We start from the raw sequence: 21797 nt of genomic DNA on the forward strand, positions 1-21797 counted from the left end.
AGCTTGTGACTGTAATGTTATTTGAGAGGGACTTGTTTAACAGCACAAATCGGCTCATGTGTTGTTCAGATAAGTCAGTTCTTCATGTTCAGACTTGTTCATGTACATCACAGTTGTGGCTTATTAAAGTGTTTGTGTCTAAACTCATCTGGAGTCACCATGATCTCTAACATTTCTATCTACAATTTTATTTATGGCGTCAACACCACAACATCTTATCCAATCCTTTGCCAGCATTGCCGTGGTGGGCGGAGCCAGCAACAAGGCCTAGAACAAGGGCACGTTAGACTAACTCCACTCTCGAGGCCTTGGGAATGCTGAAACCCGCTTCAGGAAGTTCATCCAGATTATTCCCTTTACACATCTATGTCCAAACCTCTGCGTCTGAGCACACTACAGTTTAGATCTGACACACGGGGAGGGCATCTGACACTCAGGGAGGGCATCTGACACACAGGGAGGGCATCTGACACACAGGGATGCAGGAGGATGGAATGGGATGGGCACAGGTCCATTCCCTGTATATTTAGTCAGGACTAAACCAGGACTAAACCGAGACTTAAAATGCAGCTAAAACCTGCAGCAGTTTTGTGCAGCTAAAACCTGGAACAGTCAAGATGTGAAACAGGCCTCTACTGTGACAATGTTTAAATCTAGGCTCCAGTTTTGTGTTTATGACCGTGAGCTTCTGTTCTGCACTCTTCTATTTTAATGCTAATATCAATTACTGTACAAATAAACCTACGTCCTATGTCCTACTCTTCGGACTTCGTAGCTGCTATCTCCTACTCTTCATACCTCCTAGCTCCTATCTCCTACTCTTCATACCTCCTAGCTCCTATCTCCTACTCTTCATACCTCCTAGCTCCTATCTCCGAGCACCTGATAAAGGGAGAATCTTCTCTCCTTTAAAGGAATCTAACACCCTCTCTGTAGTCCTGATATAGTCCTCGTTTAGTTCTGGATTTGTCCTGTTCTGGCCGTGGCCTGACCCTGGTCTGGTCCAGATTTGGTCCTCATCCTGTCATGGTCCGGTCCTGGCTTAGTCTGGTCTGGTCCTTGTCCTGGTCCGGTCTTGTTCCAGTTGGTTTGGTCCTGGTACTGGTCTGATCTTGTTTTAGTCCTAGTCTTATCTGTTTCCATTCTGAGAAACACAGTGGCACTTGACGGTCTGTGATCTGGCTGTTGTTTTGTGATGGACATGGTTTAGTTCTGGCTCACTCTGGGATCAGTTTTAGTCTAAGACCTGGTTTAGTCCCAGCCCTGGTTTAGTCCTTGGCTGTGGAAGGGTCTTGTGGTCCTGGCTAAGTATTCTTCTGTGGTTTAGTTTCAGGTCAGACCTGGACAAATCCTAGCCCTGATTTTGACCTGGTCTATGGTCCTGTAGTAGTCCTGGTCTAGCTCTGGTCTAGTCCCTATGGGGGGAGGAAGGGGGGGGGGGGGGGGGGGGGGGGGGGAGACCTGGTTTGGTCCTGGTTCAGTCCTGGCTTAGTCCTGATTCAGTCCTGTTTGGTCCCAATGGGAGGGGTGAGGGGCGGTCCTGGTTCAGTCCTGGTTTAAAGCCCAGACTCCGGACTTGGTGTCAGTCTGGTGTCGTGTCAGCTCTTCTTCTTCTTCTTCTTCTGAGATCTTGTGGACGTCTTCATCTGTGGTGAGTCTGGTCTTCTCTTTGAGCTGAATATAAAATATAAAAACACTTTATGTCACATTTAAGACTCCGCTTGTCATCAGTGATGTATTTAGACAATATACTGTGATTTTCCACATTAAATCCTTGTACTTTGATTTCTCTTCCCATGACCCATCTTATATGTGTGTAATCCTCAGTGTGCAGTAGGTTCATAGTGGTCCGTGTGTGTACTAGTCTATGTGTCTTATACTTGAGAAAGATACAGAGACACATCATTATAAACATATTAAGGAAAGGTTCATTTCTGTCAATGGGTGTTTTTTAGTATTTAGTACATCTGTGAAATAGGAGGATCTAGTTTGTATAGTTTCTAATATTGAGTAGGATGTGATTTTCGATGACTTTCAAAAATAAAAATTCAAAAAATCTGATTTGCCACACTTCAGGCTCCACAGGTCGAGGTTTACAAAATAAAAGCTTACATTTCAAAATAAAAGGCTGTCTTTAAACGAACTAAATCACAGTACAATTATAGTTATCATGTCTCCTCTGGTCCCAGTGTCCTGTCTGACCTTGTGCCTCTGAGCCTCACACGTTTGGGTCAGACACAGCCTGTGGAACCTTCACTTTCAAGAAACCACCAATAAATCTCCTATCTTGTATCCTGTAGTTCTAATTAAAATTAAATAATAATAATTGTTATAAATGATAATCTTTATCTTAACTTGTCTTAGGTCAGGATGTCGGAAGGGCTGATGGCAGAGTTCGGCAAAGCGGCGCCATTCCTTCGTAAATCGGAACGTGAGCGTCTGGAGGCGCAGACACGCCCCTTCGACATTAAAACTGAGTGTTTTGTGGTAGATGATAAAGTGGAGTATGTGAAAGCGTTGATTCAGAGCCGGGAGGCGGGGATGGTCACCGTGAAAACGGAGTCCGGAGACACTCGGACTGTGAAGGACACGCAGGTTCACCCTCAGAACCCGCCCAAGTTTGATAAGATTGAGGACATGGCCATGTTCACGTTCCTCCATGAGCCAGCGGTTCTGTTTAACCTTAAGGAACGCTACGCTGCCTGGATGATCTATACCTACTCTGGCCTGTTCTGCGTCACCGTAAACCCTTACAAATGGCTGCCAGTGTATGACGCCGAGGTGGTGGCGGCATACCGTGGCAAGAAGCGCAGTGAAGCCCCGCCCCACATTTTCTCCATCTCTGATAATGCATACCAGTACATGCTGACGGACCGCGAGAACCAATCTGTGCTCATCACTGGAGAATCCGGTGCCGGGAAAACTGTCAACACCAAACGTGTCATCCAATACTTTGCCAGCATCGCTGCGGTGGGCGGAGCCAGCAAGAAGGAGCAGAACAAGGGCACGTTAGAGGACCAGATCATCCAAGCTAACCCTGCCCTCGAGGCCTTTGGGAATGCCAAAACCGTGCGAAATGACAACTCGTCTCGCTTCGGGAAGTTCATCCGGATCCACTTTGGCACCAGCGGAAAACTTTCGTCCGCCGACATCGAGACCTACCTCCTGGAGAAGTCCAGAGTCACGTTCCAGCTGAAAGCCGAGAGGAACTACCACATTTTCTACCAGATCCTATCCAACCAGAAACCCGAGCTCCTGGAGCAGCTCCTGGTCACCACAAATCCGTACGATTACTCCTACACATCCCAGGGAGAGGTAACTGTGGCCTCCATCAACGATGCTGACGAGCTTCTGGCTACAGACAGCGCCTTCGACGTCCTTGGCTTCACCGCCGAGGAGAAAGCGGCGGTCTACAAACTGACCGGCGCCATCATGCACTATGGCAACATGAAGTTTAAGCAGAAGCAGCGTGAGGAGCAGGCGGAGCCCGATGGCACTGAGTCTGCTGATAAGTCTGCCTTCCTCATGGGGCTGAACTCGGCTGACCTCATCAAAGGCCTGTGCCATCCCCGGGTCAAAGTAGGTAATGAATACGTGACCAAAGGCCAGAGTGTGGACCAGGTCTACTACTCCATCGGAGCGATGGCCAAGTCTGTCTACGAGAAGATGTTCAACTGGATGGTGGTGCGCATCAACCACAGCCTGGACACAAAGCAACACCGGCAATACTTCATCGGGGTGCTTGACATAGCAGGCTTTGAGATCTTTGACTACAACACCTTTGAGCAGCTCTGCATCAACTACACCAACGAGAAGCTGCAGCAGTTCTTCAACCACCATATGTTTGTGCTGGAGCAGGAGGAGTACAAGAAGGAAGGCATAGACTGGGAGTTCATCGACTTTGGCATGGACCTACAGGCTTGTATAGACCTGATTGAGAAGCCCCTGGGCATCCTGTCCATCCTGGAGGAGGAGTGCATGTTCCCCAAGGCCAGTGACCAGACGTTCAAGGCCAAACTTTATGACAACCACCTGGGCAAGAACAAGATGTTTGAGAAGCCACGTGCCTCCAAAGGCAAAGCTGAGGCGCACTTTGCTCTTGTGCACTACGCCGGTACTGTGGACTACAACATCACCAACTGGCTGGTGAAGAACAAGGACCCTCTGAACGAGACAGTGGTGGGACTGTACCAGAAGTCCTCTCTGAAGCTGCTCAGTCTGCTCTTCTCAAACTATGCCGGTGCCGAGGGTGGAGACAAAGGTGGGAAAGGCGCCAAAAAGAAGGGCTCCTCTTTCCAAACTGTGTCGGCGCTTCATAGAGAAAACCTGAACAAGCTAATGACTAACCTGAAGACTACACACCCACACTTCGTCCGTTGCCTCATCCCCAACGAGTCCAAGACTCCGGGTGCCATGGACAACTGCCTGGTGCTGCACCAGCTGCGCTGCAATGGTGTCCTGGAGGGCATCCGGATCTGTCGGAAGGGCTTCCCAAACCGCGTCCTGTATGGAGACTTCAAACAGCGCTACCGCATCCTGAATGCCTCCGCCATCCCTGAGGGGACCTTTATGGATTGTAAGAAGAGCACTGAGAAGCTGCTGGGGTCCCTGGACATTGACCACACGCAGTACAAGTTTGGACACACAAAGGTGTTCTTTAAGGCGGGGCTCCTGGGGACTCTGGAGGAGATGAGAGACGAACAATTATCACGCATCATCACACGTCTCCAGGCCAACGCCCGTGCACTGCTCATGAGGGAACGCTTCGCCCGCATGGTGGAACGTCGTGACGCACTCATGGTCATCCAGTGGAACCTGCGCTCCTTCCTTGGAGTGAAGAACTGGCCCTGGATGAAGCTCTTCTTTAAGATCAAGCCTCTGCTGAAGAGCGCTGAGGCAGAAAAGGAGATGGCCAACATGAAGGATGAGTTCAAGCGCGTGAAGGAGGCCCTGGAGAAGTCTGAGGCACGGCGCAAAGAACTGGAGGAGAAGATGGTGGGTCTGATCCAGGAAAAGAACGATCTGACTCTGCAGATTCAGTCTGAGCAGGACACACTCTCTGACGCAGAAGAACGCTGCGAGCAGCTCATCAAGAGCAAGATCCAACTGGAGTCCAAGCTGAAGGAACTGAGCGAGCGGCTGGAGGACGAGGAGGAGGTGAATGCCGATCTCACCTCCAAGAAACGCAAACTGGAAGACGAGTGTGCCGAACTGAAGCGAGACATCGATGATCTGGAGCTGACCTTAGCCAAAGTGGAGAAGGAGAAACACGCCACGGAGAACAAAGTCAAGAACCTGACTGAGGAGATGGCCGCTCAGGACGAGAACATCCTCAAGCTGACCAGGGAGAAGAAGGCTCTCCAGGTAAGCAAACAGAGAGAGAGGGAGGAGAGAGGAGAAAAGAGATGGAAAGAAGGAGAGGAGAGAGGGAGGGATGGATGGAGTGGAGAAGAGAAAGGCCAGGGAAAAGAGGAGAAGAGAGAGAGGAGAGGAGAGGAGAGAGGGAGAGAGGAGAGGAGAGAGAGGGAAGGAAAGGAGGAGAGGACATCCCGAAGCAGGTAAACAGACAGAGAGAGAGGGAGGAGAGAGAGGGAGGGAGAGGAGGAAATGAGAGAGAAAGGGGGAGGGAGAGAGGGAGGAAAGGAGAGAGAGGAGAGCGAGAGAGGAAATGGCTTTGCAGCTAAAAAGAGGCAAAAGAGGAGAAAGAGGAAGAGAAAAGAAAGGGGGTGAGAGAGAAAAAGAGAGAGAGAAGATGGCTCTTTAGTATGAGGGAGTGAAAGAGAAAAGACAGGGAGAAAAGGAGAGAGAGTATAATGGTCATAATGCTTTTTTATATGATCGTATATGATGTGTTGTTCTGGATTTGAACAGGGCAGGTCTGCTACTCTCACTGGGCTCTCTCTGTACAAACAAAAACGCATAAAAATCCTAGTCCAGTGTAAATACTTGAGGGTAAAGTTGGCTCAAAGTTCATATCTTTTCAGGAGGCACAACAGCAGACCCTGGATGACCTCCAGAGTGAAGAAGACAAGTGCAACGCTCTGAACAAAGCCAAGCTGAAGCTGGAGCAGCAAGTGGATGACCTAGAGGGCAGTCTGGAGCAGGAGAAGAAGGGACGCATGGAGGTGGAGAGGAGCCGACGCAAACTGGAGGGAGACCTGAAGCTCCTGCAGGAGAACCTCATGGACCTGGAGAACGAAAAGCTACAGCTGGAGGAGAGGAGCAAGAAGAAGGAGTTTGAGCTGAGCCAGATGAGTGACCGCCTGGAGCAAGAGCAGGCAGCCGGAACACAACTCAGCAAGAGGCTCAAGGTATCAGAGCTTTCACCCTAATGTGAGGAAATGTCCCACAATGGGGCTTTAAAAGTCCTATATTACACTATGTTTTTTATTTCTGTTGTTTCCTCATCACAAACAGACCTGGCGTTGTGTTTTGTTTCATTCACACATGTTTAACACACAAATCCTGCATATTTAGGCTGAGTTCTTCTCTCAAACAGAAAACACTCTCTTCCACCTTGTGATGTCATGTGGTGATACAAGAAGTGCGTCACTGTGTTTGTAAACGCCATACACCTTCACTAGAATCATTTGGATGACTGGATTCACTCTACTGAATTAAGGCAAGAGTTTATTTGTATAGCACAATACAATTCGTACACAAAGTAATTTAAAGTGCTTTACAGAATAAAAAAGACATTAAAATCACAATACAACAAATTAAAACATAAATAATCACGAACAATCATTTTAAAAGTCAGCTAAACAGAACTGTTATGAGCCCGGATTTAAACATTGTCAAAGCCGAGGCCTGTCTCACATCTTCAGGAAGACTGTTCCAGGTTTTAGCTCCATAAAACTTAAACACTGATTCTCCATGTTTAGTCCTGACTCTGGGACCACCAGGAGGCCTGTCCCTGAAATCCTCAGAGTGTGAGATGGTTCATGTGGCTCTAACATGTGGGAGATGTACTTTGGTGCTGATCCATGGAGAGACTTGTTCACACAGAGATGATTTAAAGTCTATTCTCTGAGCCACAGGAGCCAGAGACCTGAGCAGAGGACTTACGTGCTCGTACTTCCTGGTTCTAGTCAGGATCTGAGCAGCAGTGTTCTGGATGTACTGTTCTGTGTTAAGGCTCGTTTGGAGAGGCCAGTGAGCAGGACATTACAGTCGTCTAACCTACTGGAGACAAATGCATGGATAAGTCTCTCCAAGTCTGGTTTTAACAGTATACCTTTAATAACTTTAATGTTTTTAGATGGTAAAAAGCTGCAGATGTTATTGATTTGATGTGGCTGTTAAAGTTCAAGTCTGAGTCCATTATTACCCCTAGATTTCTAGCCTGATTTGAAGGTTTAGAGAGAGAGACTGGAGGTGACTGCTGACACTTTCTCTATGTTTCTGTGGACCAAAGATGATGACTTCAGTCTTGTCTGAGTTTATCTGGAGAAACTTGTTTTTCCTCCACACACTGATCTGTTGGATGCAGTGGCAGAGTGAATCCATTGGTCCATATTCACCTGCTGCAGTGAGACATAGATCTGAGTGTCATCTGCAGAGTTGTGGTAGGACACATTATTGCTGCACATATTAACTGGCCTAACAGCAGCATGTATTTTCCAATTTCGCTCGCTGATGTGCTGATTCAGACCAAAGGTTTTAAGGACAGAACTGAGCCCTTTAGTGTTTCTGTCAAACACATTATCCACATGTACATTAAAATCACCTGTAATGACTAAACCATCAAAGTCTGTGCATACGACTGAAAGCATCTCAGTAAAATCATCAATAAAACTCAGACAGTGCTGGGGAGGTTTGTATATGAATAAGTAGAGTATGGAGGGGGACTGTCTTAGCTCCATTTTAAAGGAAACATACTCAAAAGATGAAAACACCCCAAATAACAATCTGTAACTAAATTATCTCTAAAAAATAACACACCCCTCCACCCTTTTGTTTACTCATGTTTCAGATTTAAATTTGAAGTTGGGTGGAGTTGATTCCACTAGAATTGCATTACCTGTGCTTTTGTTGAACCATGTTTCCATTAAAAACATAAAGTCAAGATTAAAAGAAGAAATAAAATGAATTAATAAATGAATTAAAAATATTTGTTACATAAAGATCTGACATTGAGCACAGCAAGTTTCAGATTAGTTTCAGTAGGACTGGATGTTATCTTCTTACAGGGAATGTGAACTAAATGTCTCTGATTGGACAGTTTAACTGTCCTTCTGTTAATCAGTCTATGAGGTGTAACTGGAGATACAGCTCCATCACAGGGCCTCAGTCTGATATTATCTTTATCATGACTGTATGTCCTGGGACAGCAGAGGCCCTGTGTGTCCTAGCTCTTGGGAGGCAGGAAAGGGAGAGCAGGGGGGAGTTTGGGTGAGGGACCAGGCAAGAGTCTCTGGTGGACGCAGCAGGAATGCTTCTGTCATTCCTCTTTGGCTGTGTTTAGCTGAAACTCAAAGTAAAATGAGCAGTTAACTTAAAAACAATCACTTCATGACATCACAAGGTGGAACAACGCATTCTGAGCTTTGGAGATGTAAACAGACTAATAATAAAGTGTTACTCAAACATGTGTGAATGAAACAAAACATAACTCCAAGTTTGTTTTGAGGAGGTAACAGCATTACAACATGGAGCTCACAAGAGTCACTTCTGTGTCATATAGAACTTTTAATAGTTCCAATAATGAACTTTTATAAGTTCATTATTGGTCTCCGTGTTAAACCGAGTGATGGGCCTGTCCAAAACCAGGACTGAACCAGGACTCCTCTTTACCATCTGATAATAGTGAATGTGGCTTGTGCAGGAGAGCCAGGCACGTCTGGAGGAGCTGGAGGAGGAGTTGGAGGCTGAGCGTTCTGCTCGGGCCAAAGTGGAGAAGCAGCGTTCCGACCTGAGCCGGGAGCTAGAGGATCTGAGCGAGCGTCTGGAGCAGGCGGGAGGAGCCACCAGTGCTCAGCTCGAGATGAACAAGAAACGAGATGCAGAATTCCAGAAGCTCCGGAGAGAGCTGGAAGAGGTCACGCTCCAGCACGAATCCACCAGCGCCACCCTCAGGAAGAAGCATGCAGACGCTGTGGCCGAGCTGGGAGAGCAGATCGACAACCTGCAGAGAGGTATGGGAGGGCATCTGAGGTACAGGAGGGGCATCTGAGGTACGGGAGAAGCATCTCAGGTACGGGAGAAGCATCTGAGGTACAGAGGGATGACATCTGAGGTACACAGGGATGCCATCTGTGGTATGGGATGGCATCTGAGGTACAATGGGAGGGCATCTAAGGTACACAGAGAGGGCATCTGAGGCACAGAACAGCATTTGACGCACAGGGAGGTCAGGGGAGGAGCATCTGAGGCAGGAGAGGGCAATAGACTCACAGGGATACAGGAGGATGGGAGGTCATCTCGCACAGAGCATGAGAGGGCATCTGACACACAGATAACGAGAGGGCATCTGACTGTTTTTCTCAGTGAAGCAGAAGCTGGAGAAGGAGAAGGCGGAGCTGCGTGTGGAGCTGGAGGATGTGAACTCAAACTTGGAGGTGGTGCTGCGTGCTAAAGCAAATGCGGAGAAGACGGCACGCGCTAACGAGGACGCTGCTAACGAGCTGCGCAGCCGATTGGATGAGAGCCAGAGGGCACTGTCCGACGCCCAGAGCGCCAACGCCAAACTCAGCACCGAAAACCTGGAACTACAGCGAGAACGAGAGGAGCGAGAAGGTCTCCTGAGCCAGACGAGCCGTGCCAAAAACTCCTACAGCCAACAGGTCTGAGCTAGGATTGGACCAAGCCTGGACCAGGACTACACCAGGACTAGACCAGGACTAAACAAGGACTAGACCAGGACTAAAACAAGACTAGACCAGGACTAAAACTGGACTAAAGAAGGTCTCCTCAGCCAGATGAGCTGTGCCAAGAACTCCTACAGCCAACAGGTCTGACCTAGGACTGGACCAGAACTAAACAAGGACTAATCCAGGACTAAAACAGGACTAAAAAAGAAATAAACCTGGTCTAAACCCGGTTTATACCCTGTCTAATAGCTCCTCTCTCCCTGGTCTCAGATTGAGGAGTTGCGAGGGCAGGTGGAGGAGGAGTCCAAAGCGAAGGTGTCCCTGGCTCATGCAGTGCAGTCAGCACGACACGACTGTGACCTCCTCCGAGAGCAACTAGAGGAGGAACAGGAGGCACGAGCACAACTCCAACGACTCCTCTCCAAAAGCAACGCAGATGCACAACAATGGAGGAGCCGCTACGAGACCGAGGGACTGCAGAGGAGCGAGGAGCTGGAAGAGGCCAAGAAGAAACTTGTCCAAAGACTACAGGTACAGAGGAGGAGAGAGAGAGGAGAAAAGTAGGAGGAGAGAGAGGAGGAGGAGAGAGAGGAGAGGAAAAGGAGAGAGAGGAGAGGAGGAAAGAGAGAGAAGGAGACCAAGAGGGGAGAAGAGAGGGGAGGAGATGATTAGGAGAAAGAGGGGAGAGGAGGAGGAGATAGTGGGGAGGAGGAGGAGAGAGGAGCAGAGGAGGAGGAGAGAGGGGAGAGAAGGTAGAGGGGGGCTGCAGATAAGCAGGTAACTAGTGGAGGCCAAGAAGAAACTGGTCCAAAGACTCCAGGTGCGGAGGAGGTGGATGTGTGAGTGTGTGTGCAGGAGTCGGAGGAGGTGGCAGATGCTAATATGTTTATGTGTGTGTGCAGGAGGCAGAGGAGGCGGTGGAGGCGGCTAACGCTAAGTCCTGTTCCCTGGAGAAGACCAAAGTCCGTCTCCAGACTGAGATCGAGGACCTGATGGTGGATCTGGAACGCTCCAACGCTGCTGCCGCCGCGCTGGACAAGAAGCAGCGCAGCTTCGACAAGGTACTCGCAATGCACACAGTAACATAAAAATGTTGGTTTCTGGTGGAACTAAAGGACTAAAAGTCAGAAATGAAGTCAGAAGGTTTTATAACACACAGGTAAAGTGTGAGACTCCTGAGATGTGTACGTTTTTTATAGTGTCTATTTGTGTGTTTGTGTGCAATGCTGAAGCACTGCTTCCCCTTCCTGAGGTGTTAGACGGTTTTCCCGAATCTCTTTGAGGTTGACCGATAGAACTCCTCCATGGCCTCCCCTCAAGTTTTTGCCTCTGCAACCACACGTGCTTTGGCGCACTTTGCTTGTCAATACCTGTCAGCTGCCTCAAGAGTCCTACAAGCCAACAAGCCTCAATATAGGACTCCTCCTTCAGCTGCTAGAAAGGCATCCCCTTCTTCCGGAGATCACCAGGTTTGGAAGTTGCTGCCAAGACAAGGACCAGAAATCTTATGACCACAACTACAAGCAATAGAGGCAAAGAACATGGCCCACTCGGAGTCCATGTCCTCAGCCTAGGGTCCAGTCCCTCTCAAGGAGTTGTGTTCCAGAGCCCAAGCTGTGCTTCATCACTGATCACTTACCCGTCTTTACTCTCTGAGACTGTGAATTTAAAAAAAAAAAAATCAAGGAGGACAAGGTGACTTATAAACGAATAAGAAGTAAAGAGACCATTAATGCTGTCGACAATAGTTTAAAACAGGGGTGTGCATTACGTTGATCGCGATTTACCAGTCGATCGCGAGGGCATTTTGGGTAGATCACGTCCCGTCATCCATCCAGTCACATGACTAATATACAGGACAACCAGTCAGATTACACCTGACCCTAGGTCACATCATGGGCGCTGCACACGCATAAACAAGCGTGAGTTAGTTTAACCCTATAGCGTCAGATCCTATCGTCGCTGATAGACTCGCGGTTGCGGACTTTCCAGCAGCGTAACTCCGCACCCAGTCGTGCTCTCATGTAAATTCAAACGGCGTCTCAAATGGGGCTATCTAAATATTTTACCATCATTACTGTAATCTGCCTCTGTTGTCCCTCGAAGGTGACGAATGAGAGCGCGGTGCTGCGGGGATTTTCCCAGTTATTTATTCGATGCGTAAAGGCAAGGCAAGGCAAGTTTATTTGTATAGCACAATTCGTACACAAAGTAATTCAAAGTGCTTTACAGAATAAGGAGGACATTAAAATCACACAAATAAAAACATAAATAATCACAAATTATCATCATAAATCATCATAAAAGAAAAAATACGGATGGATGTGTAAAATAGAAATAGTTGTCTGAAAAAATGCAGTAAATTCTGATACTTCGTTTAACATGATTTTTATGGCTATAAAAAAGACAAAACCGTAATCAACATGATTAGGTCTGTTATCGCTTTCAAACGAAAAATGCAATTTTACTGGCTGGCTGTCAGAAGCTACTGCCCGAACTATACATCCCTCACTGATTCCATTCAGTGCAAGTCATCAGAGCAGTAATCATCATTCAAGTAATTATGAACATGTAGGAAGTTCAGTTGTGTTGTGCAGTATTATCTCATGACATTGTGCAAGGTACATCAAAATGCACTGTACATGTAAGAATTCATAATACATTTATAAATAAATACATGTTTAACATTTTTGTATTAGGTGGTAGATCTTTCAGACGCGATCATTTTAAAAGTAGCTCACATACTGAAAAAGTCTGAGCACCCATGGTTTAAAAGAACAGGACTGGATCTCAGTCTTAACAGAAGCAAATGTAGACTGAGCGCATGACAACTCCATGAACATATTTGTATCTCTGTATAATAAACACTGTCCAGTAAAAGAATATTGTAAAAACGGCAAACCAGCAAAAAGACCTTGGCTTACCAAAGGAATATTAAATTCTTGTAAAGTAAAAAAATAAAAAAAATTGTTTATCAAACTAAAAACTAAAGATGCTGATCAAAGATACAAGACAAATAAAAATAAATGACCAGATATAATAAGAACTGGCAAACAGTTATATTATAAAAGAACAGTATATGAAAATAAAAACAATATAAAGAGAACCTGGGACACTAAATAAACAGCATTTGACACAATGAATCACTCAGACCTGCTAAATACACACAAGATATGGTATGAGAGGAGCAGCTGGGACAGGCTAAAAGATTACATAGCAGAACGAGTCCAGTATGTTAAAATGGGAGATTACTCATCTGAATATCTTGGCATTGCTTGTGGTGTTCCCCAGGGGTCAGTGCTGAGGCCCATTCCTTTCAATCTCAATATAAGTGATATATTTAATGTATCACATTCATTAAAACTAATTCTCTTTGCTGATGACTAACATTACTCTAACATTGACGCTTACTGATGAGCACCCACCCCAGGCCTGGCTCCAGGGTGAAGGCTCAGTGATGCCAATCCTGGATGACGCAACTGGCCTTGCCAGTTATTATAAAAGACTTCTGAACTGCCCTTAGTCTGGCCCGTCCCCTGTTTGCCATGGGTGACCCTACAAGGGGCATGAAGCCCCCCGACAACATAGCTCCCAGAATCATTCGGGTGCCCAAACCCCTCCATCACGTTAAGGTGGCGGTTCAAGGTTAGGTCGGTGTCATAGTATGCGTTTAACTGTTACTCAGTGTTTTGGAGATCCTCTATGAGTGAAGTTCAGCAGTATTATTTGCTAAGTGAACATGTTTATTGCAGTGTGAGATTAGCACAACAGTTTTGTTGGTTTATATTGTCTCTATGGTTGCAGATCCTGTGTGAGTGGAAGCAGAAGCTGGAGGAGGCACAGTGTGAGTTGGAGGCATCTCAGAAGGAGTCACGTTCTCTGAGCACAGAGCTCTTCAAACTGAAGAACTCATACGAGGAGGCTCTGGACCATCTGGAGACCATGAAGAGGGAGAACAAGAATCTCCAGGAGGAGGTGTCAGAACTCACGGAGCGCTTGGGCGAAGGTGGACGCAGTGCACATGAGCTGGACAAACTAAGGAGAGCTCTGCTACAGGAGAAGCAAGATCTCCAGAGCGCTCTGGAGGAGGCCGAGGCCACACTGGAGCATGAGGAGACCAAGATCCTCCGTCTGCAGCTGGACTCCAGCCAAACCCGAGCAGATCTGGAAAGGAAGATCTCTGAGAAGGACCAGGAGATGGATCAGGCCAAACGCAACCACCAGAGGGCACTGGAGTCTCTTCAGACTGCTCTGGAGGCTGAGACACGCAGCCGCAATGAGGCTCTGAGGGTAAAAAAGAAGATGGAGGCGGACCTAAATGAGATGGAGCTGCAGCTCAACCAATCGACACGTGGCGTTGTGGAGGCGCAGCGGCAGCTCAAAGCCCTCCAGGGGGCACTATCTGACACTCAGCTGCTTCTGGATGAAGCACGACATGAGGCCGAAGGTCAGAAGGAGAATGCGGGTCTGAGCGAGAGGAAGAACGTTCTCCTTCAGGCCGAGCTGGAGGAGCTCCGAGCTGCACTTGAACAAACTGAACGCTGTCGCAAACTTGCCGAACAGGAGCTGAGTGACGCCACCGAGAGAACGCAGCTTCTACACACCCAGAACACCTCCCTCATACACCAGAAGAAGAAGGCCGAAGCCGATCTGAGTGCGCTCCAAAGTGAGCTGGAGGAGGCGCTCCAAGAGAACAGGAACGCTGAGGACAAGGCCCGGAAAGCCATGACAGATGCCGCCATGATGGCCGAGGAGCTGAAGAAGGAGCAAGACCTGAGCGCCCACCTCGAGAGGATGAAGAAGAACATGGAGGCTACCATCAGAGACCTGCAGCTGCGCCTAGACGAGGCAGAGCAAAGCGCTTCCAAAGGGGGACGAAAGCAACTGCAGCGGCTGGAAACGCGCCTAAGGGACCTGGAGGCGGAGCTAGAGGCAGAGCAGAAGAGAGGGGCAGAGTCTGTGAAGGGAATCAGGAAATACGAGCGGAGAATCAAAGAGCTGACCTATCAGAGTGAAGAGGAGCGCAAGAACACGGCAAGACTGCAGGTGAGACCGGGTTTAAATTTGGTTTAGACCTGGTTTCGGCCTGATTTAGAACTGGTTTGGTTCTGGTTTGATTGTAGGACTTGGTGGAGAAGCTGCAGCTGAAACTCAAGTCGTACAAACGTTCTCTGGAGGAGGCGGAGCTTGAGGCCAACACCAGCGCTGCCAAACAGCGCCACCTACAGCACGAGCTGGAGCAGGCTGAAGAGCGTGCCGAGATAGCAGAGAGCCAAGTCAACAAGCTGAGGGCGAAGACCCGAGACCGGGGCCTGGACCAGGACTAGCCCAGGACTGGGGAGAGACCTGATCAGGTGAGAAACAGCATTAAAGTGGTGTAACAGGCAGAAGTAACCACCTCACGTGCACCATACCCAGGGTTAAAGGGGCTTAGGATCTATTACAATCCAGGCATATTATGGCCTAGGCACGTTCATACTCTGGGTAAATTGTGGTATATTGTGGTCTACGCCCATTCATACCCTTCAGGACAGACTATACCCCAATGGCAGCTTTTTTTCCTGAATTAACTTTGGTGTAGTGAGTCAAATAATTGCTGTAATCAGGGCTCATGTCGGTTTAAATCGTCAGTGCTCCAAACTGCAGTGGTATCCTAACCCGAAGGTCGGAGGATTGATTCTCGCTCAGACTAAACCAGGACTAAACCAGGCCTGAACCAAGACTAAACTAGGACTAAACCAGGACTAAACTAGGACTAAACCAGGACTAAACCAGGACTAAACCAGGACTAAACCAGGCCTAAACTAGGACTAAACCAGGCCTAAACCAGGCCTAAACCAGGACTAAACCAGGCCTAAACCAGGACTAAACTAGGACTAAACCAGGACTTAATCAGGACTAAACCAGGACTAAAAGTTGTTCTTTGTTTCAGGTCTCTGGAGTTGAACAGCGGCTCCTGTGTGCTGTTGTGTTTCTTCTTTTCTGCTTCTGTTTGAAATGTTCTAAAATCAGAAATATAAGAAACATAAATATGATTTAAAGCACTTTCACTTTTACTCAAATTCACATTTTCATGTTGGATTTTGTCACATTTATGAAGTTTTGCACAAAACACAGAAATAAAACCACTGCAAACTAAAGGTGTCTCTTGTCCATGACTCAAAAAAGGTTAATGCAGGCTTAGACCTGGTTTAGTCCAAGGTTAGTCCTAGTTTAGTCCTGGTTTTGTCCTGGTTTAGTCCTGGATTAGACCTGGTTTAGTTTTAGTCCTAGTTTAGTCTTGGCTTAGACCTCATTTAGACCTGGTTTAGTCTAGGTTTAAGCCTGGTTTAGACCAGGTTTAGACTTGGTTTAGTCCAAGGTTAGTCCTGGTTTAGTCCTGGTTTAGACCTGGTTTAGTCCTGGTTGAGTACAGGGTTATTCCTGGTTTAGACCTGATTTAAACGATTTTAAGTCCTGGGTTAGACCGGGTTTAGGCCTGGTTAAGAGCATTTTTAGTCCTGTTTAGTCCTGGTTTAGTCTTGGGTTAGTCCTGGGCTAGTCCTGGTTATCCCTGGTTTAGTCCTGTTTTAGTCCTGAAGCTACAGCATATTGTTGCATTCTGGGAAGTGGAGTTTTGACTCTGAATCTGGGGGGAGGGGCCACATCTGGGAATCATTTGGTCCCGAGACAAGACCGGACTGAACCAGGACTAGAGTAGGATTACGGCACATCAGAACTGGGTCTAAACCTGGTCTAAAGCAGGAATTAAACAACGACAAAACCAGGTCTGGACCTGGTCTGAACCAGGGCACTGAACCACATCTGGGCTGGTCCAATCCAAGACTAAAGAGGGACTAAGATGAAGCCCATGTGGCCCCTGGTCCTGGTCCTGATCTGGACTTTGGACTTGGTCTGTGGTGAAGATCCTCCAGACGCCTGCTCCTCCATGACAGTCCGTGAGTCGCACTTTATGAGCTTTAAAATAACTAAAATACTTCAAAACAGTTCAGTTCAGATTTAGACCTGGTTTAGAGCTCATCTGGAACTGGTTTAAACCTGGTTTAGTCACGGTTTAGTAATGGTTTAGTAATGGTTTAGTCCTGGTTTAGTCCTGGTTTAGTCCTGGTTTAGTCTCTTTTTAGAGCAGCTAAATGATGCAGTTTCCTGATGCTTTTCCGTTCAAAGATAAGCAGACATTTCCTGTGCATCCAAAGACAAAACAGAACCAGGTATAAACCAGGACTAAACTAGATCTATACCAGGACCAAACTAGGACAAAGCCAGGGCTAAACTAGGGCTAAACCAGATTTAAACCAGGACTAAAACAACTGGGTCTGTGTTGTTGGATGTAAATTGTTTAGACAAAATGCTGGGTCACACATTCCTTTACTGCTCTACAGACGAATATGTATATGTCTGTGTGTGTCTGTGTGTGTATATGTTTGTGTGTGTCTGTGTGTGTGTATGACTGTGTGTGTCTGCGTGTGGGGGGGTGTGTTTGTCTGTGTGTGTGTATGTGTCTGTGTGTGTATATGTTGGTGTGTGTCTGTGTGTGTGCATATGTCTGTATGTGTGTGTGTATATGTCTGTGTGTGTCTGCGTGTGTGTATGTGTCAGGGTGTGTCTGTGTGTGTGTATATGTCTGTATGTGTCTGTGTGTATATATTTGTGTGTGTCTGTGTGTGTGTATATGTCTGTGTGTGTGCATATGTCTGTATGTGTCTGTGTGTGTGCATATGTCTGTATGTGTCTGTGTGTGTGTATATGTCGGTGTGTCTGCGTGTGTGTATATGTCGGGGTGTGTCTGCGTGTGTGTCTGTGTGTGTATATGTCGGGGTGTGTCTGCGTGTGTGTATGTGTCTGTGTGTGTATATGTCGGGGTGTGTCTGTGTGTGTGTATATGTCTGTGTGTGTCTGCGTGTGTGTATGTGTCTGTGTGTGTGTATGTGTCTGTGTGTATATGTCGGGGTGTGTCTGTGTGTGTGTATATGTCTGTATGTGTCATTGTGTGTATATGTCTGTGTGTCTGCGTGTGTGTATATGTCTGTGTGTGTCTGCGTGTGTGTATATGTCTGTGTGTCTGCGTGTGTGTATATGTCTGTGTGTGTCTGCGTGTGTGTGTATATGTCTGTGTGTCTGCGTGTGTGTATATGTCTGTGTGTGTGCCGCTCTGCCCCCAGCTCTGGAACTCTCTCCCTCCTGATCTCTGCACCTTAGACTCTCTTCACTCTTCAAATCCAGACTCAAAACTCACCTGTTCAGACTGTCCTATCTCTTGTAACCAATCACACATCTTTTATCAATCAGTTTTTTGTCATGTTTTATTGTATTTGTATGTTTTTACCTCATTTTTATCTTGTTCAGTGTCCTTGGGTGTTTTGAAACGCGGTTATAAATAAAATGCATTATTATTATTATTATGTGTGTCTGTGTATGTATATGAGTGTATGTGTCAGTGTATGTGCGTGTGTGTATTTGTGTCTCTGTGTTTGCGTGTGTAGGGGTGTGTCTGTGTGTGCTTGTGTGTTTGTGTGTGTGCCTGTGTATGTGGTAGTGTGTGTGTGTGGCAGTGTCTGTGTGTGTCTATGTGTGAGTGTGTGGGTATATGTGTGTATGTGTCAGTGTATGTGTCTGTGTGTGTACGTGTGTATATGTGTGTCTGTGTCGGGGTGTGTTTGTGTGTGTATATGGGTGTATGTGTCTGTGTGTGTGTATGTGCGTGTTTGTGTCTGTGTGTGTCTATGTTTGTGTGTGTGAATGTATGTGTGTGTGTATGTGTTTGTGTGTGTTCATGTGTGTGTCTCTGTGAGTTTGTGGGGGTGTGTTCGTGTGTGTTTGTTTGTCCTTACCTAGGTCAATTTTTGGAACTTTGACTGGGACACACACAAATCAGCATCCTCAGTTAGACTTCATTGAAAATGTCATTTCCCACTTAAACTCTCAACTGTCGCTAAAAGTGATTTATTTCATTTTTCGTGTATTTGTGTGCCCCCAATGCAATTTATGTATCATTCCCCCCTGGTGGTTGTGTGTGGAACTGCAGCACCTCCAAATGGAGGTGTGTATCGGGTCATACCTGTACGATACTTACAGAGTTTGATAAAGACAAAGCCCCAGTTCAAACATTTAAACATTTTAGTGTGTTATCGAACCGAATAAAAGTCGTACAAGTGTGATTACACTTTGGAACTGGACAAACGCTCTGTTGCTGTAGTTTAGTAAAAGCCAAAAGTAAATCTCTCAGTTGGACAAAAAGTTGTAGGAGTGAAGACGCTTCACTGCTCATCCAAGCCTCTTCTTCACTTCTGGTCAGATACTGCTGGACACTGCCTTATGTCTGTCTGAAGGGAGGAGCTAACTACACTCAAACTGTAAACAGCTTTTGTTTACAGTTTCTGTTTGTAGGCTAGATCTGTTGAGCTACACTAAGTGTCTTCCTTTGTTTGCTTTGGGTCTGAGGATGTTCCTGTAGTTCCACACTGTGTGTGTGTCTGTGTGTGTGTCTGTGTCTCTGTGTGTGTCCCTGGTGTCCCAGGACACATATGGCAGTGTCTCACCTGTCTCTGTCTCACCTGTCCCTCCAGGCCTGCGGTCGTTCCGAATCATCACGTCTCCTTGTAACTTCACCACTCTGAGGGAGTCTCAGCTGGATTCGGTCCAGTCCTGGTCCCTGGTCCTGGTCCTGCCCCTGGTCCAGATCCTGGTCTTGGTCCTGGCTCTGCCCTCAAACCTCGTGGCTTTGTGGATCTTGTTGTTTCGGTCCAAACGAACGGCATCGACGTCTCTGTTGGTAACGTTGACCGTGTGTGACCTCATGGTGCTGTTGGCGCTGCCGTTTCGCGCCGTGTACCACCTCTCTGGAAACCACTGGGTCCTGGGTGAGGCGCTGTGTCGCCTGGTGGTGGCGCTGTTCTACGGTAACATGTACGGCTCGGTGCTGTGCCTGGCCTTTATCGCGACTGATCGCTACGTGGCGCTGGTGCACCCGTTCAGAGCTAAACTGTTTCGCTCGCGCCGCACGTCGCTGGTCATGGTCCTGGGGGTGTGGCTAACGGTTGCCGCGGCGATGCTGCCGTTGCTCCTGACACGTCAGACCTTTGACCTGGATGAGCCGCGCATCACCACGTGTCACGACGCGCTGCCGCAGAGCCAGGAGGAGGCGCTGTTCCTGCCGTACTTTTTGTGCTTGTTCTGCCTGTGCTTCGCAGTGCCGCTGGTCGTGGTTGTCTTCTGTCACGGGGCGATTCTGCACACGCTGCTGCGTCATGGCGAGCGTCACAACGGTGAACGCTATCACAGCGAGCGTTACGGACGCGCAGTCAGGGCCACGGCACTAGTGCTGCTTGTATTCGCTCTGAGCTTTATCCCGAGTAACGTTCTACTGCTGCTGTCTCTGACAGATGACAGCGAGGGGGCGGAGCCTGACCTCTACGCGCCGTATATGCTCAGTCTGGCTTTGAGCGCCGTCAACACACTCCTGGACCCGTTCATCTACTACTACATCTCCAGCGATTTCAGGGACAAGGCACTCAACGCCATCTGCTGCCGCCGCCACCGCACTGCAGTCTCAGCAGCGCCACGACAACCGACCAAACTCACGCTGCTGTCCCCGCCCACCAACCCCAGCGCAGACCCGCCCACGAACCAGAGCACAGACCCACCCACCAACCACAGCACAGATGTCTGACCTGGGGGTGGGCTCAGAGGAGCCACTGAAGCAACAGCCAATCACAGAGCAGGAAACTAGAGGAGCTGTGATTCTACTGTCATTTTATTTTAATGAAAAATCTACAGTAAAGAAAACACTATCGAAACAAATGCACAAATGTTTAAATAAAGATTTTATGTTTCACCTGGAGCTGAGGTTCTGCTTTCAGACAAACAAACACGGGTTGACATATCAACACGTTTCAGAACAACTGCTTTAGGTAATCTCCGCTCCTGTGTTTCAGATGCCCTCCCTGTGTCTCCATGAGGTCTTATTCTGTGTAAAAGCTGATAACCCTGTAGCTTAGCTTCTACAAACATGTTCTGAAATGTATGAGATTCATATGACTCTACTCTCAGATCTCTGTTCTAATGTAGTTTCCTCATCACAAACAGACCTGGAGTTGTGTTTTGTTTCATTCACACATGTTTAACACACAAACTCTGCAGATTTAGGCTGAGTTCTTCTCTCAAACTGAAAACACTCTGTTCCACCTTGAAATGTCATGGAAATACAGGAAGTGCTCCACTGTGTTTTTAAACATACACCTTCTAGTGAAGGAATTGCCAATCTTTACTGATCTAAAGGTAAAAGGAGATGTTGCTTAAACTACCACTTCATGACATCACAAGGTGGAACAGAGCATTTTGAGCTTTGAAGATGTAGACAGACTGATTATAAAGTGTTACTCAAATGTGCGAATGAAACAAAACACAACTCCAGGTCCAACTTCTGAGGAGGTAATAGCATTAGAACATGACTTAAAGAGTCAGTTTGGTGAAATATTGGGGCTTGAAAGTTCAGATTTCAGATTTTCAGATATGAATGCTCCTGGACTGTTTCAAATCCAGATTCAGTCCTCAGGTCCCATTTTAACAATACATATAATTTCTACTCAACATCAGTGGTGTAATTGACTTTTGTTATGTTTTGAGGCCTTCAATTATCTCCCCAAGTTTCATGCCAATCGGACAAAGTTGTGTCTTTTACGTGTACAGTAGGGGGCGCTATACCACCTGCTCATTATGGTTCTCTATTCACAGTTTTATTCTGCATCAGTGATTAAATTTTCTTTAGGCTGATCCATGTGTCCGTGAGAAAACCGGAAGTCATATTTTGACGGCGTGCCACACATAAACCGTAAAGAATATCCACAAAATGTGAATGATTATTGACCAGGGGTGGCGAGCAAGTTAGGTACAAAGAGCCAAAATTTTCAACCGTAAGAGTCAAAGAGCCACACGACACACTGACCTGCCAAGACAGACACACACACACACATTACTTCCCATAAA

General features: G+C 47.2%; 3 protein-coding genes across 3 annotated transcripts in view; 2 read left to right on the forward strand and 1 right to left on the reverse strand.

Annotated features, from left to right (window-relative positions):
* LOC117392726 (heterogeneous nuclear ribonucleoprotein Q-like) overlaps positions 1-21797 on the reverse strand; it is a 103998-nt gene that overhangs the window by 32641 nt on the left and 49560 nt on the right. The gene's annotated exons all lie outside the window — the stretch shown is intronic.
* Positions 1604-15799, forward strand: LOC117392687 (myosin-6-like). The gene is made up of 10 exons (XM_033990815.2): positions 1604-1651; positions 2365-5364; positions 5985-6311; positions 8828-9137; positions 9490-9785; positions 10083-10343; positions 10715-10873; positions 13617-14858; positions 14936-15166; positions 15745-15799. The coding sequence occupies exons 2-9, from the start codon at positions 2371-2373 to the stop codon at positions 15137-15139; spliced, it is 5793 nt and encodes a 1930-aa protein (XP_033846706.1). The 5' UTR covers positions 1604-1651; positions 2365-2370; the 3' UTR covers positions 15140-15166; positions 15745-15799.
* On the forward strand, positions 16487-20670 carry si:ch211-132p1.2 (proteinase-activated receptor 4). Its single transcript, XM_055232441.1, has 2 exons — positions 16487-16750; positions 19379-20670. The coding sequence occupies exons 1-2, from the start codon at positions 16654-16656 to the stop codon at positions 20479-20481; spliced, it is 1200 nt and encodes a 399-aa protein (XP_055088416.1). The 5' UTR covers positions 16487-16653; the 3' UTR covers positions 20482-20670.

The sequence above is a fragment of the Periophthalmus magnuspinnatus genome, chromosome 24, assembly GCF_009829125.3.
Source record: "Periophthalmus magnuspinnatus isolate fPerMag1 chromosome 24, fPerMag1.2.pri, whole genome shotgun sequence".
NCBI lineage: Eukaryota > Metazoa > Chordata > Actinopteri > Gobiiformes > Gobiidae > Periophthalmus > Periophthalmus magnuspinnatus.

Coding starts and splice junctions, on each gene's coding strand:
- si:ch211-132p1.2 (XM_055232441.1), top strand. CDS start 16,654: ATGAAGCCCATGTGGCCCCTGGTCCTGGTCCTGATCTGGACTTTGGAC. Junction 16,751..19,378: donor CTGCTCCTCCATGACAGTCC/GTGAGTCGCACT, acceptor CTGTCCCTCCAG/GCCTGCGGTCGTTCCGAATC.
- LOC117392687 (XM_033990815.2), top strand. CDS start 2,371: ATGTCGGAAGGGCTGATGGCAGAGTTCGGCAAAGCGGCGCCATTCCTT. Junction 9,138..9,489: donor GATCGACAACCTGCAGAGAG/GTATGGGAGGGC, acceptor TGTTTTTCTCAG/TGAAGCAGAAGCTGGAGAAG. Junction 10,344..10,714: donor AACTTGTCCAAAGACTACAG/GTACAGAGGAGG, acceptor GTGTGTGTGCAG/GAGGCAGAGGAGGCGGTGGA.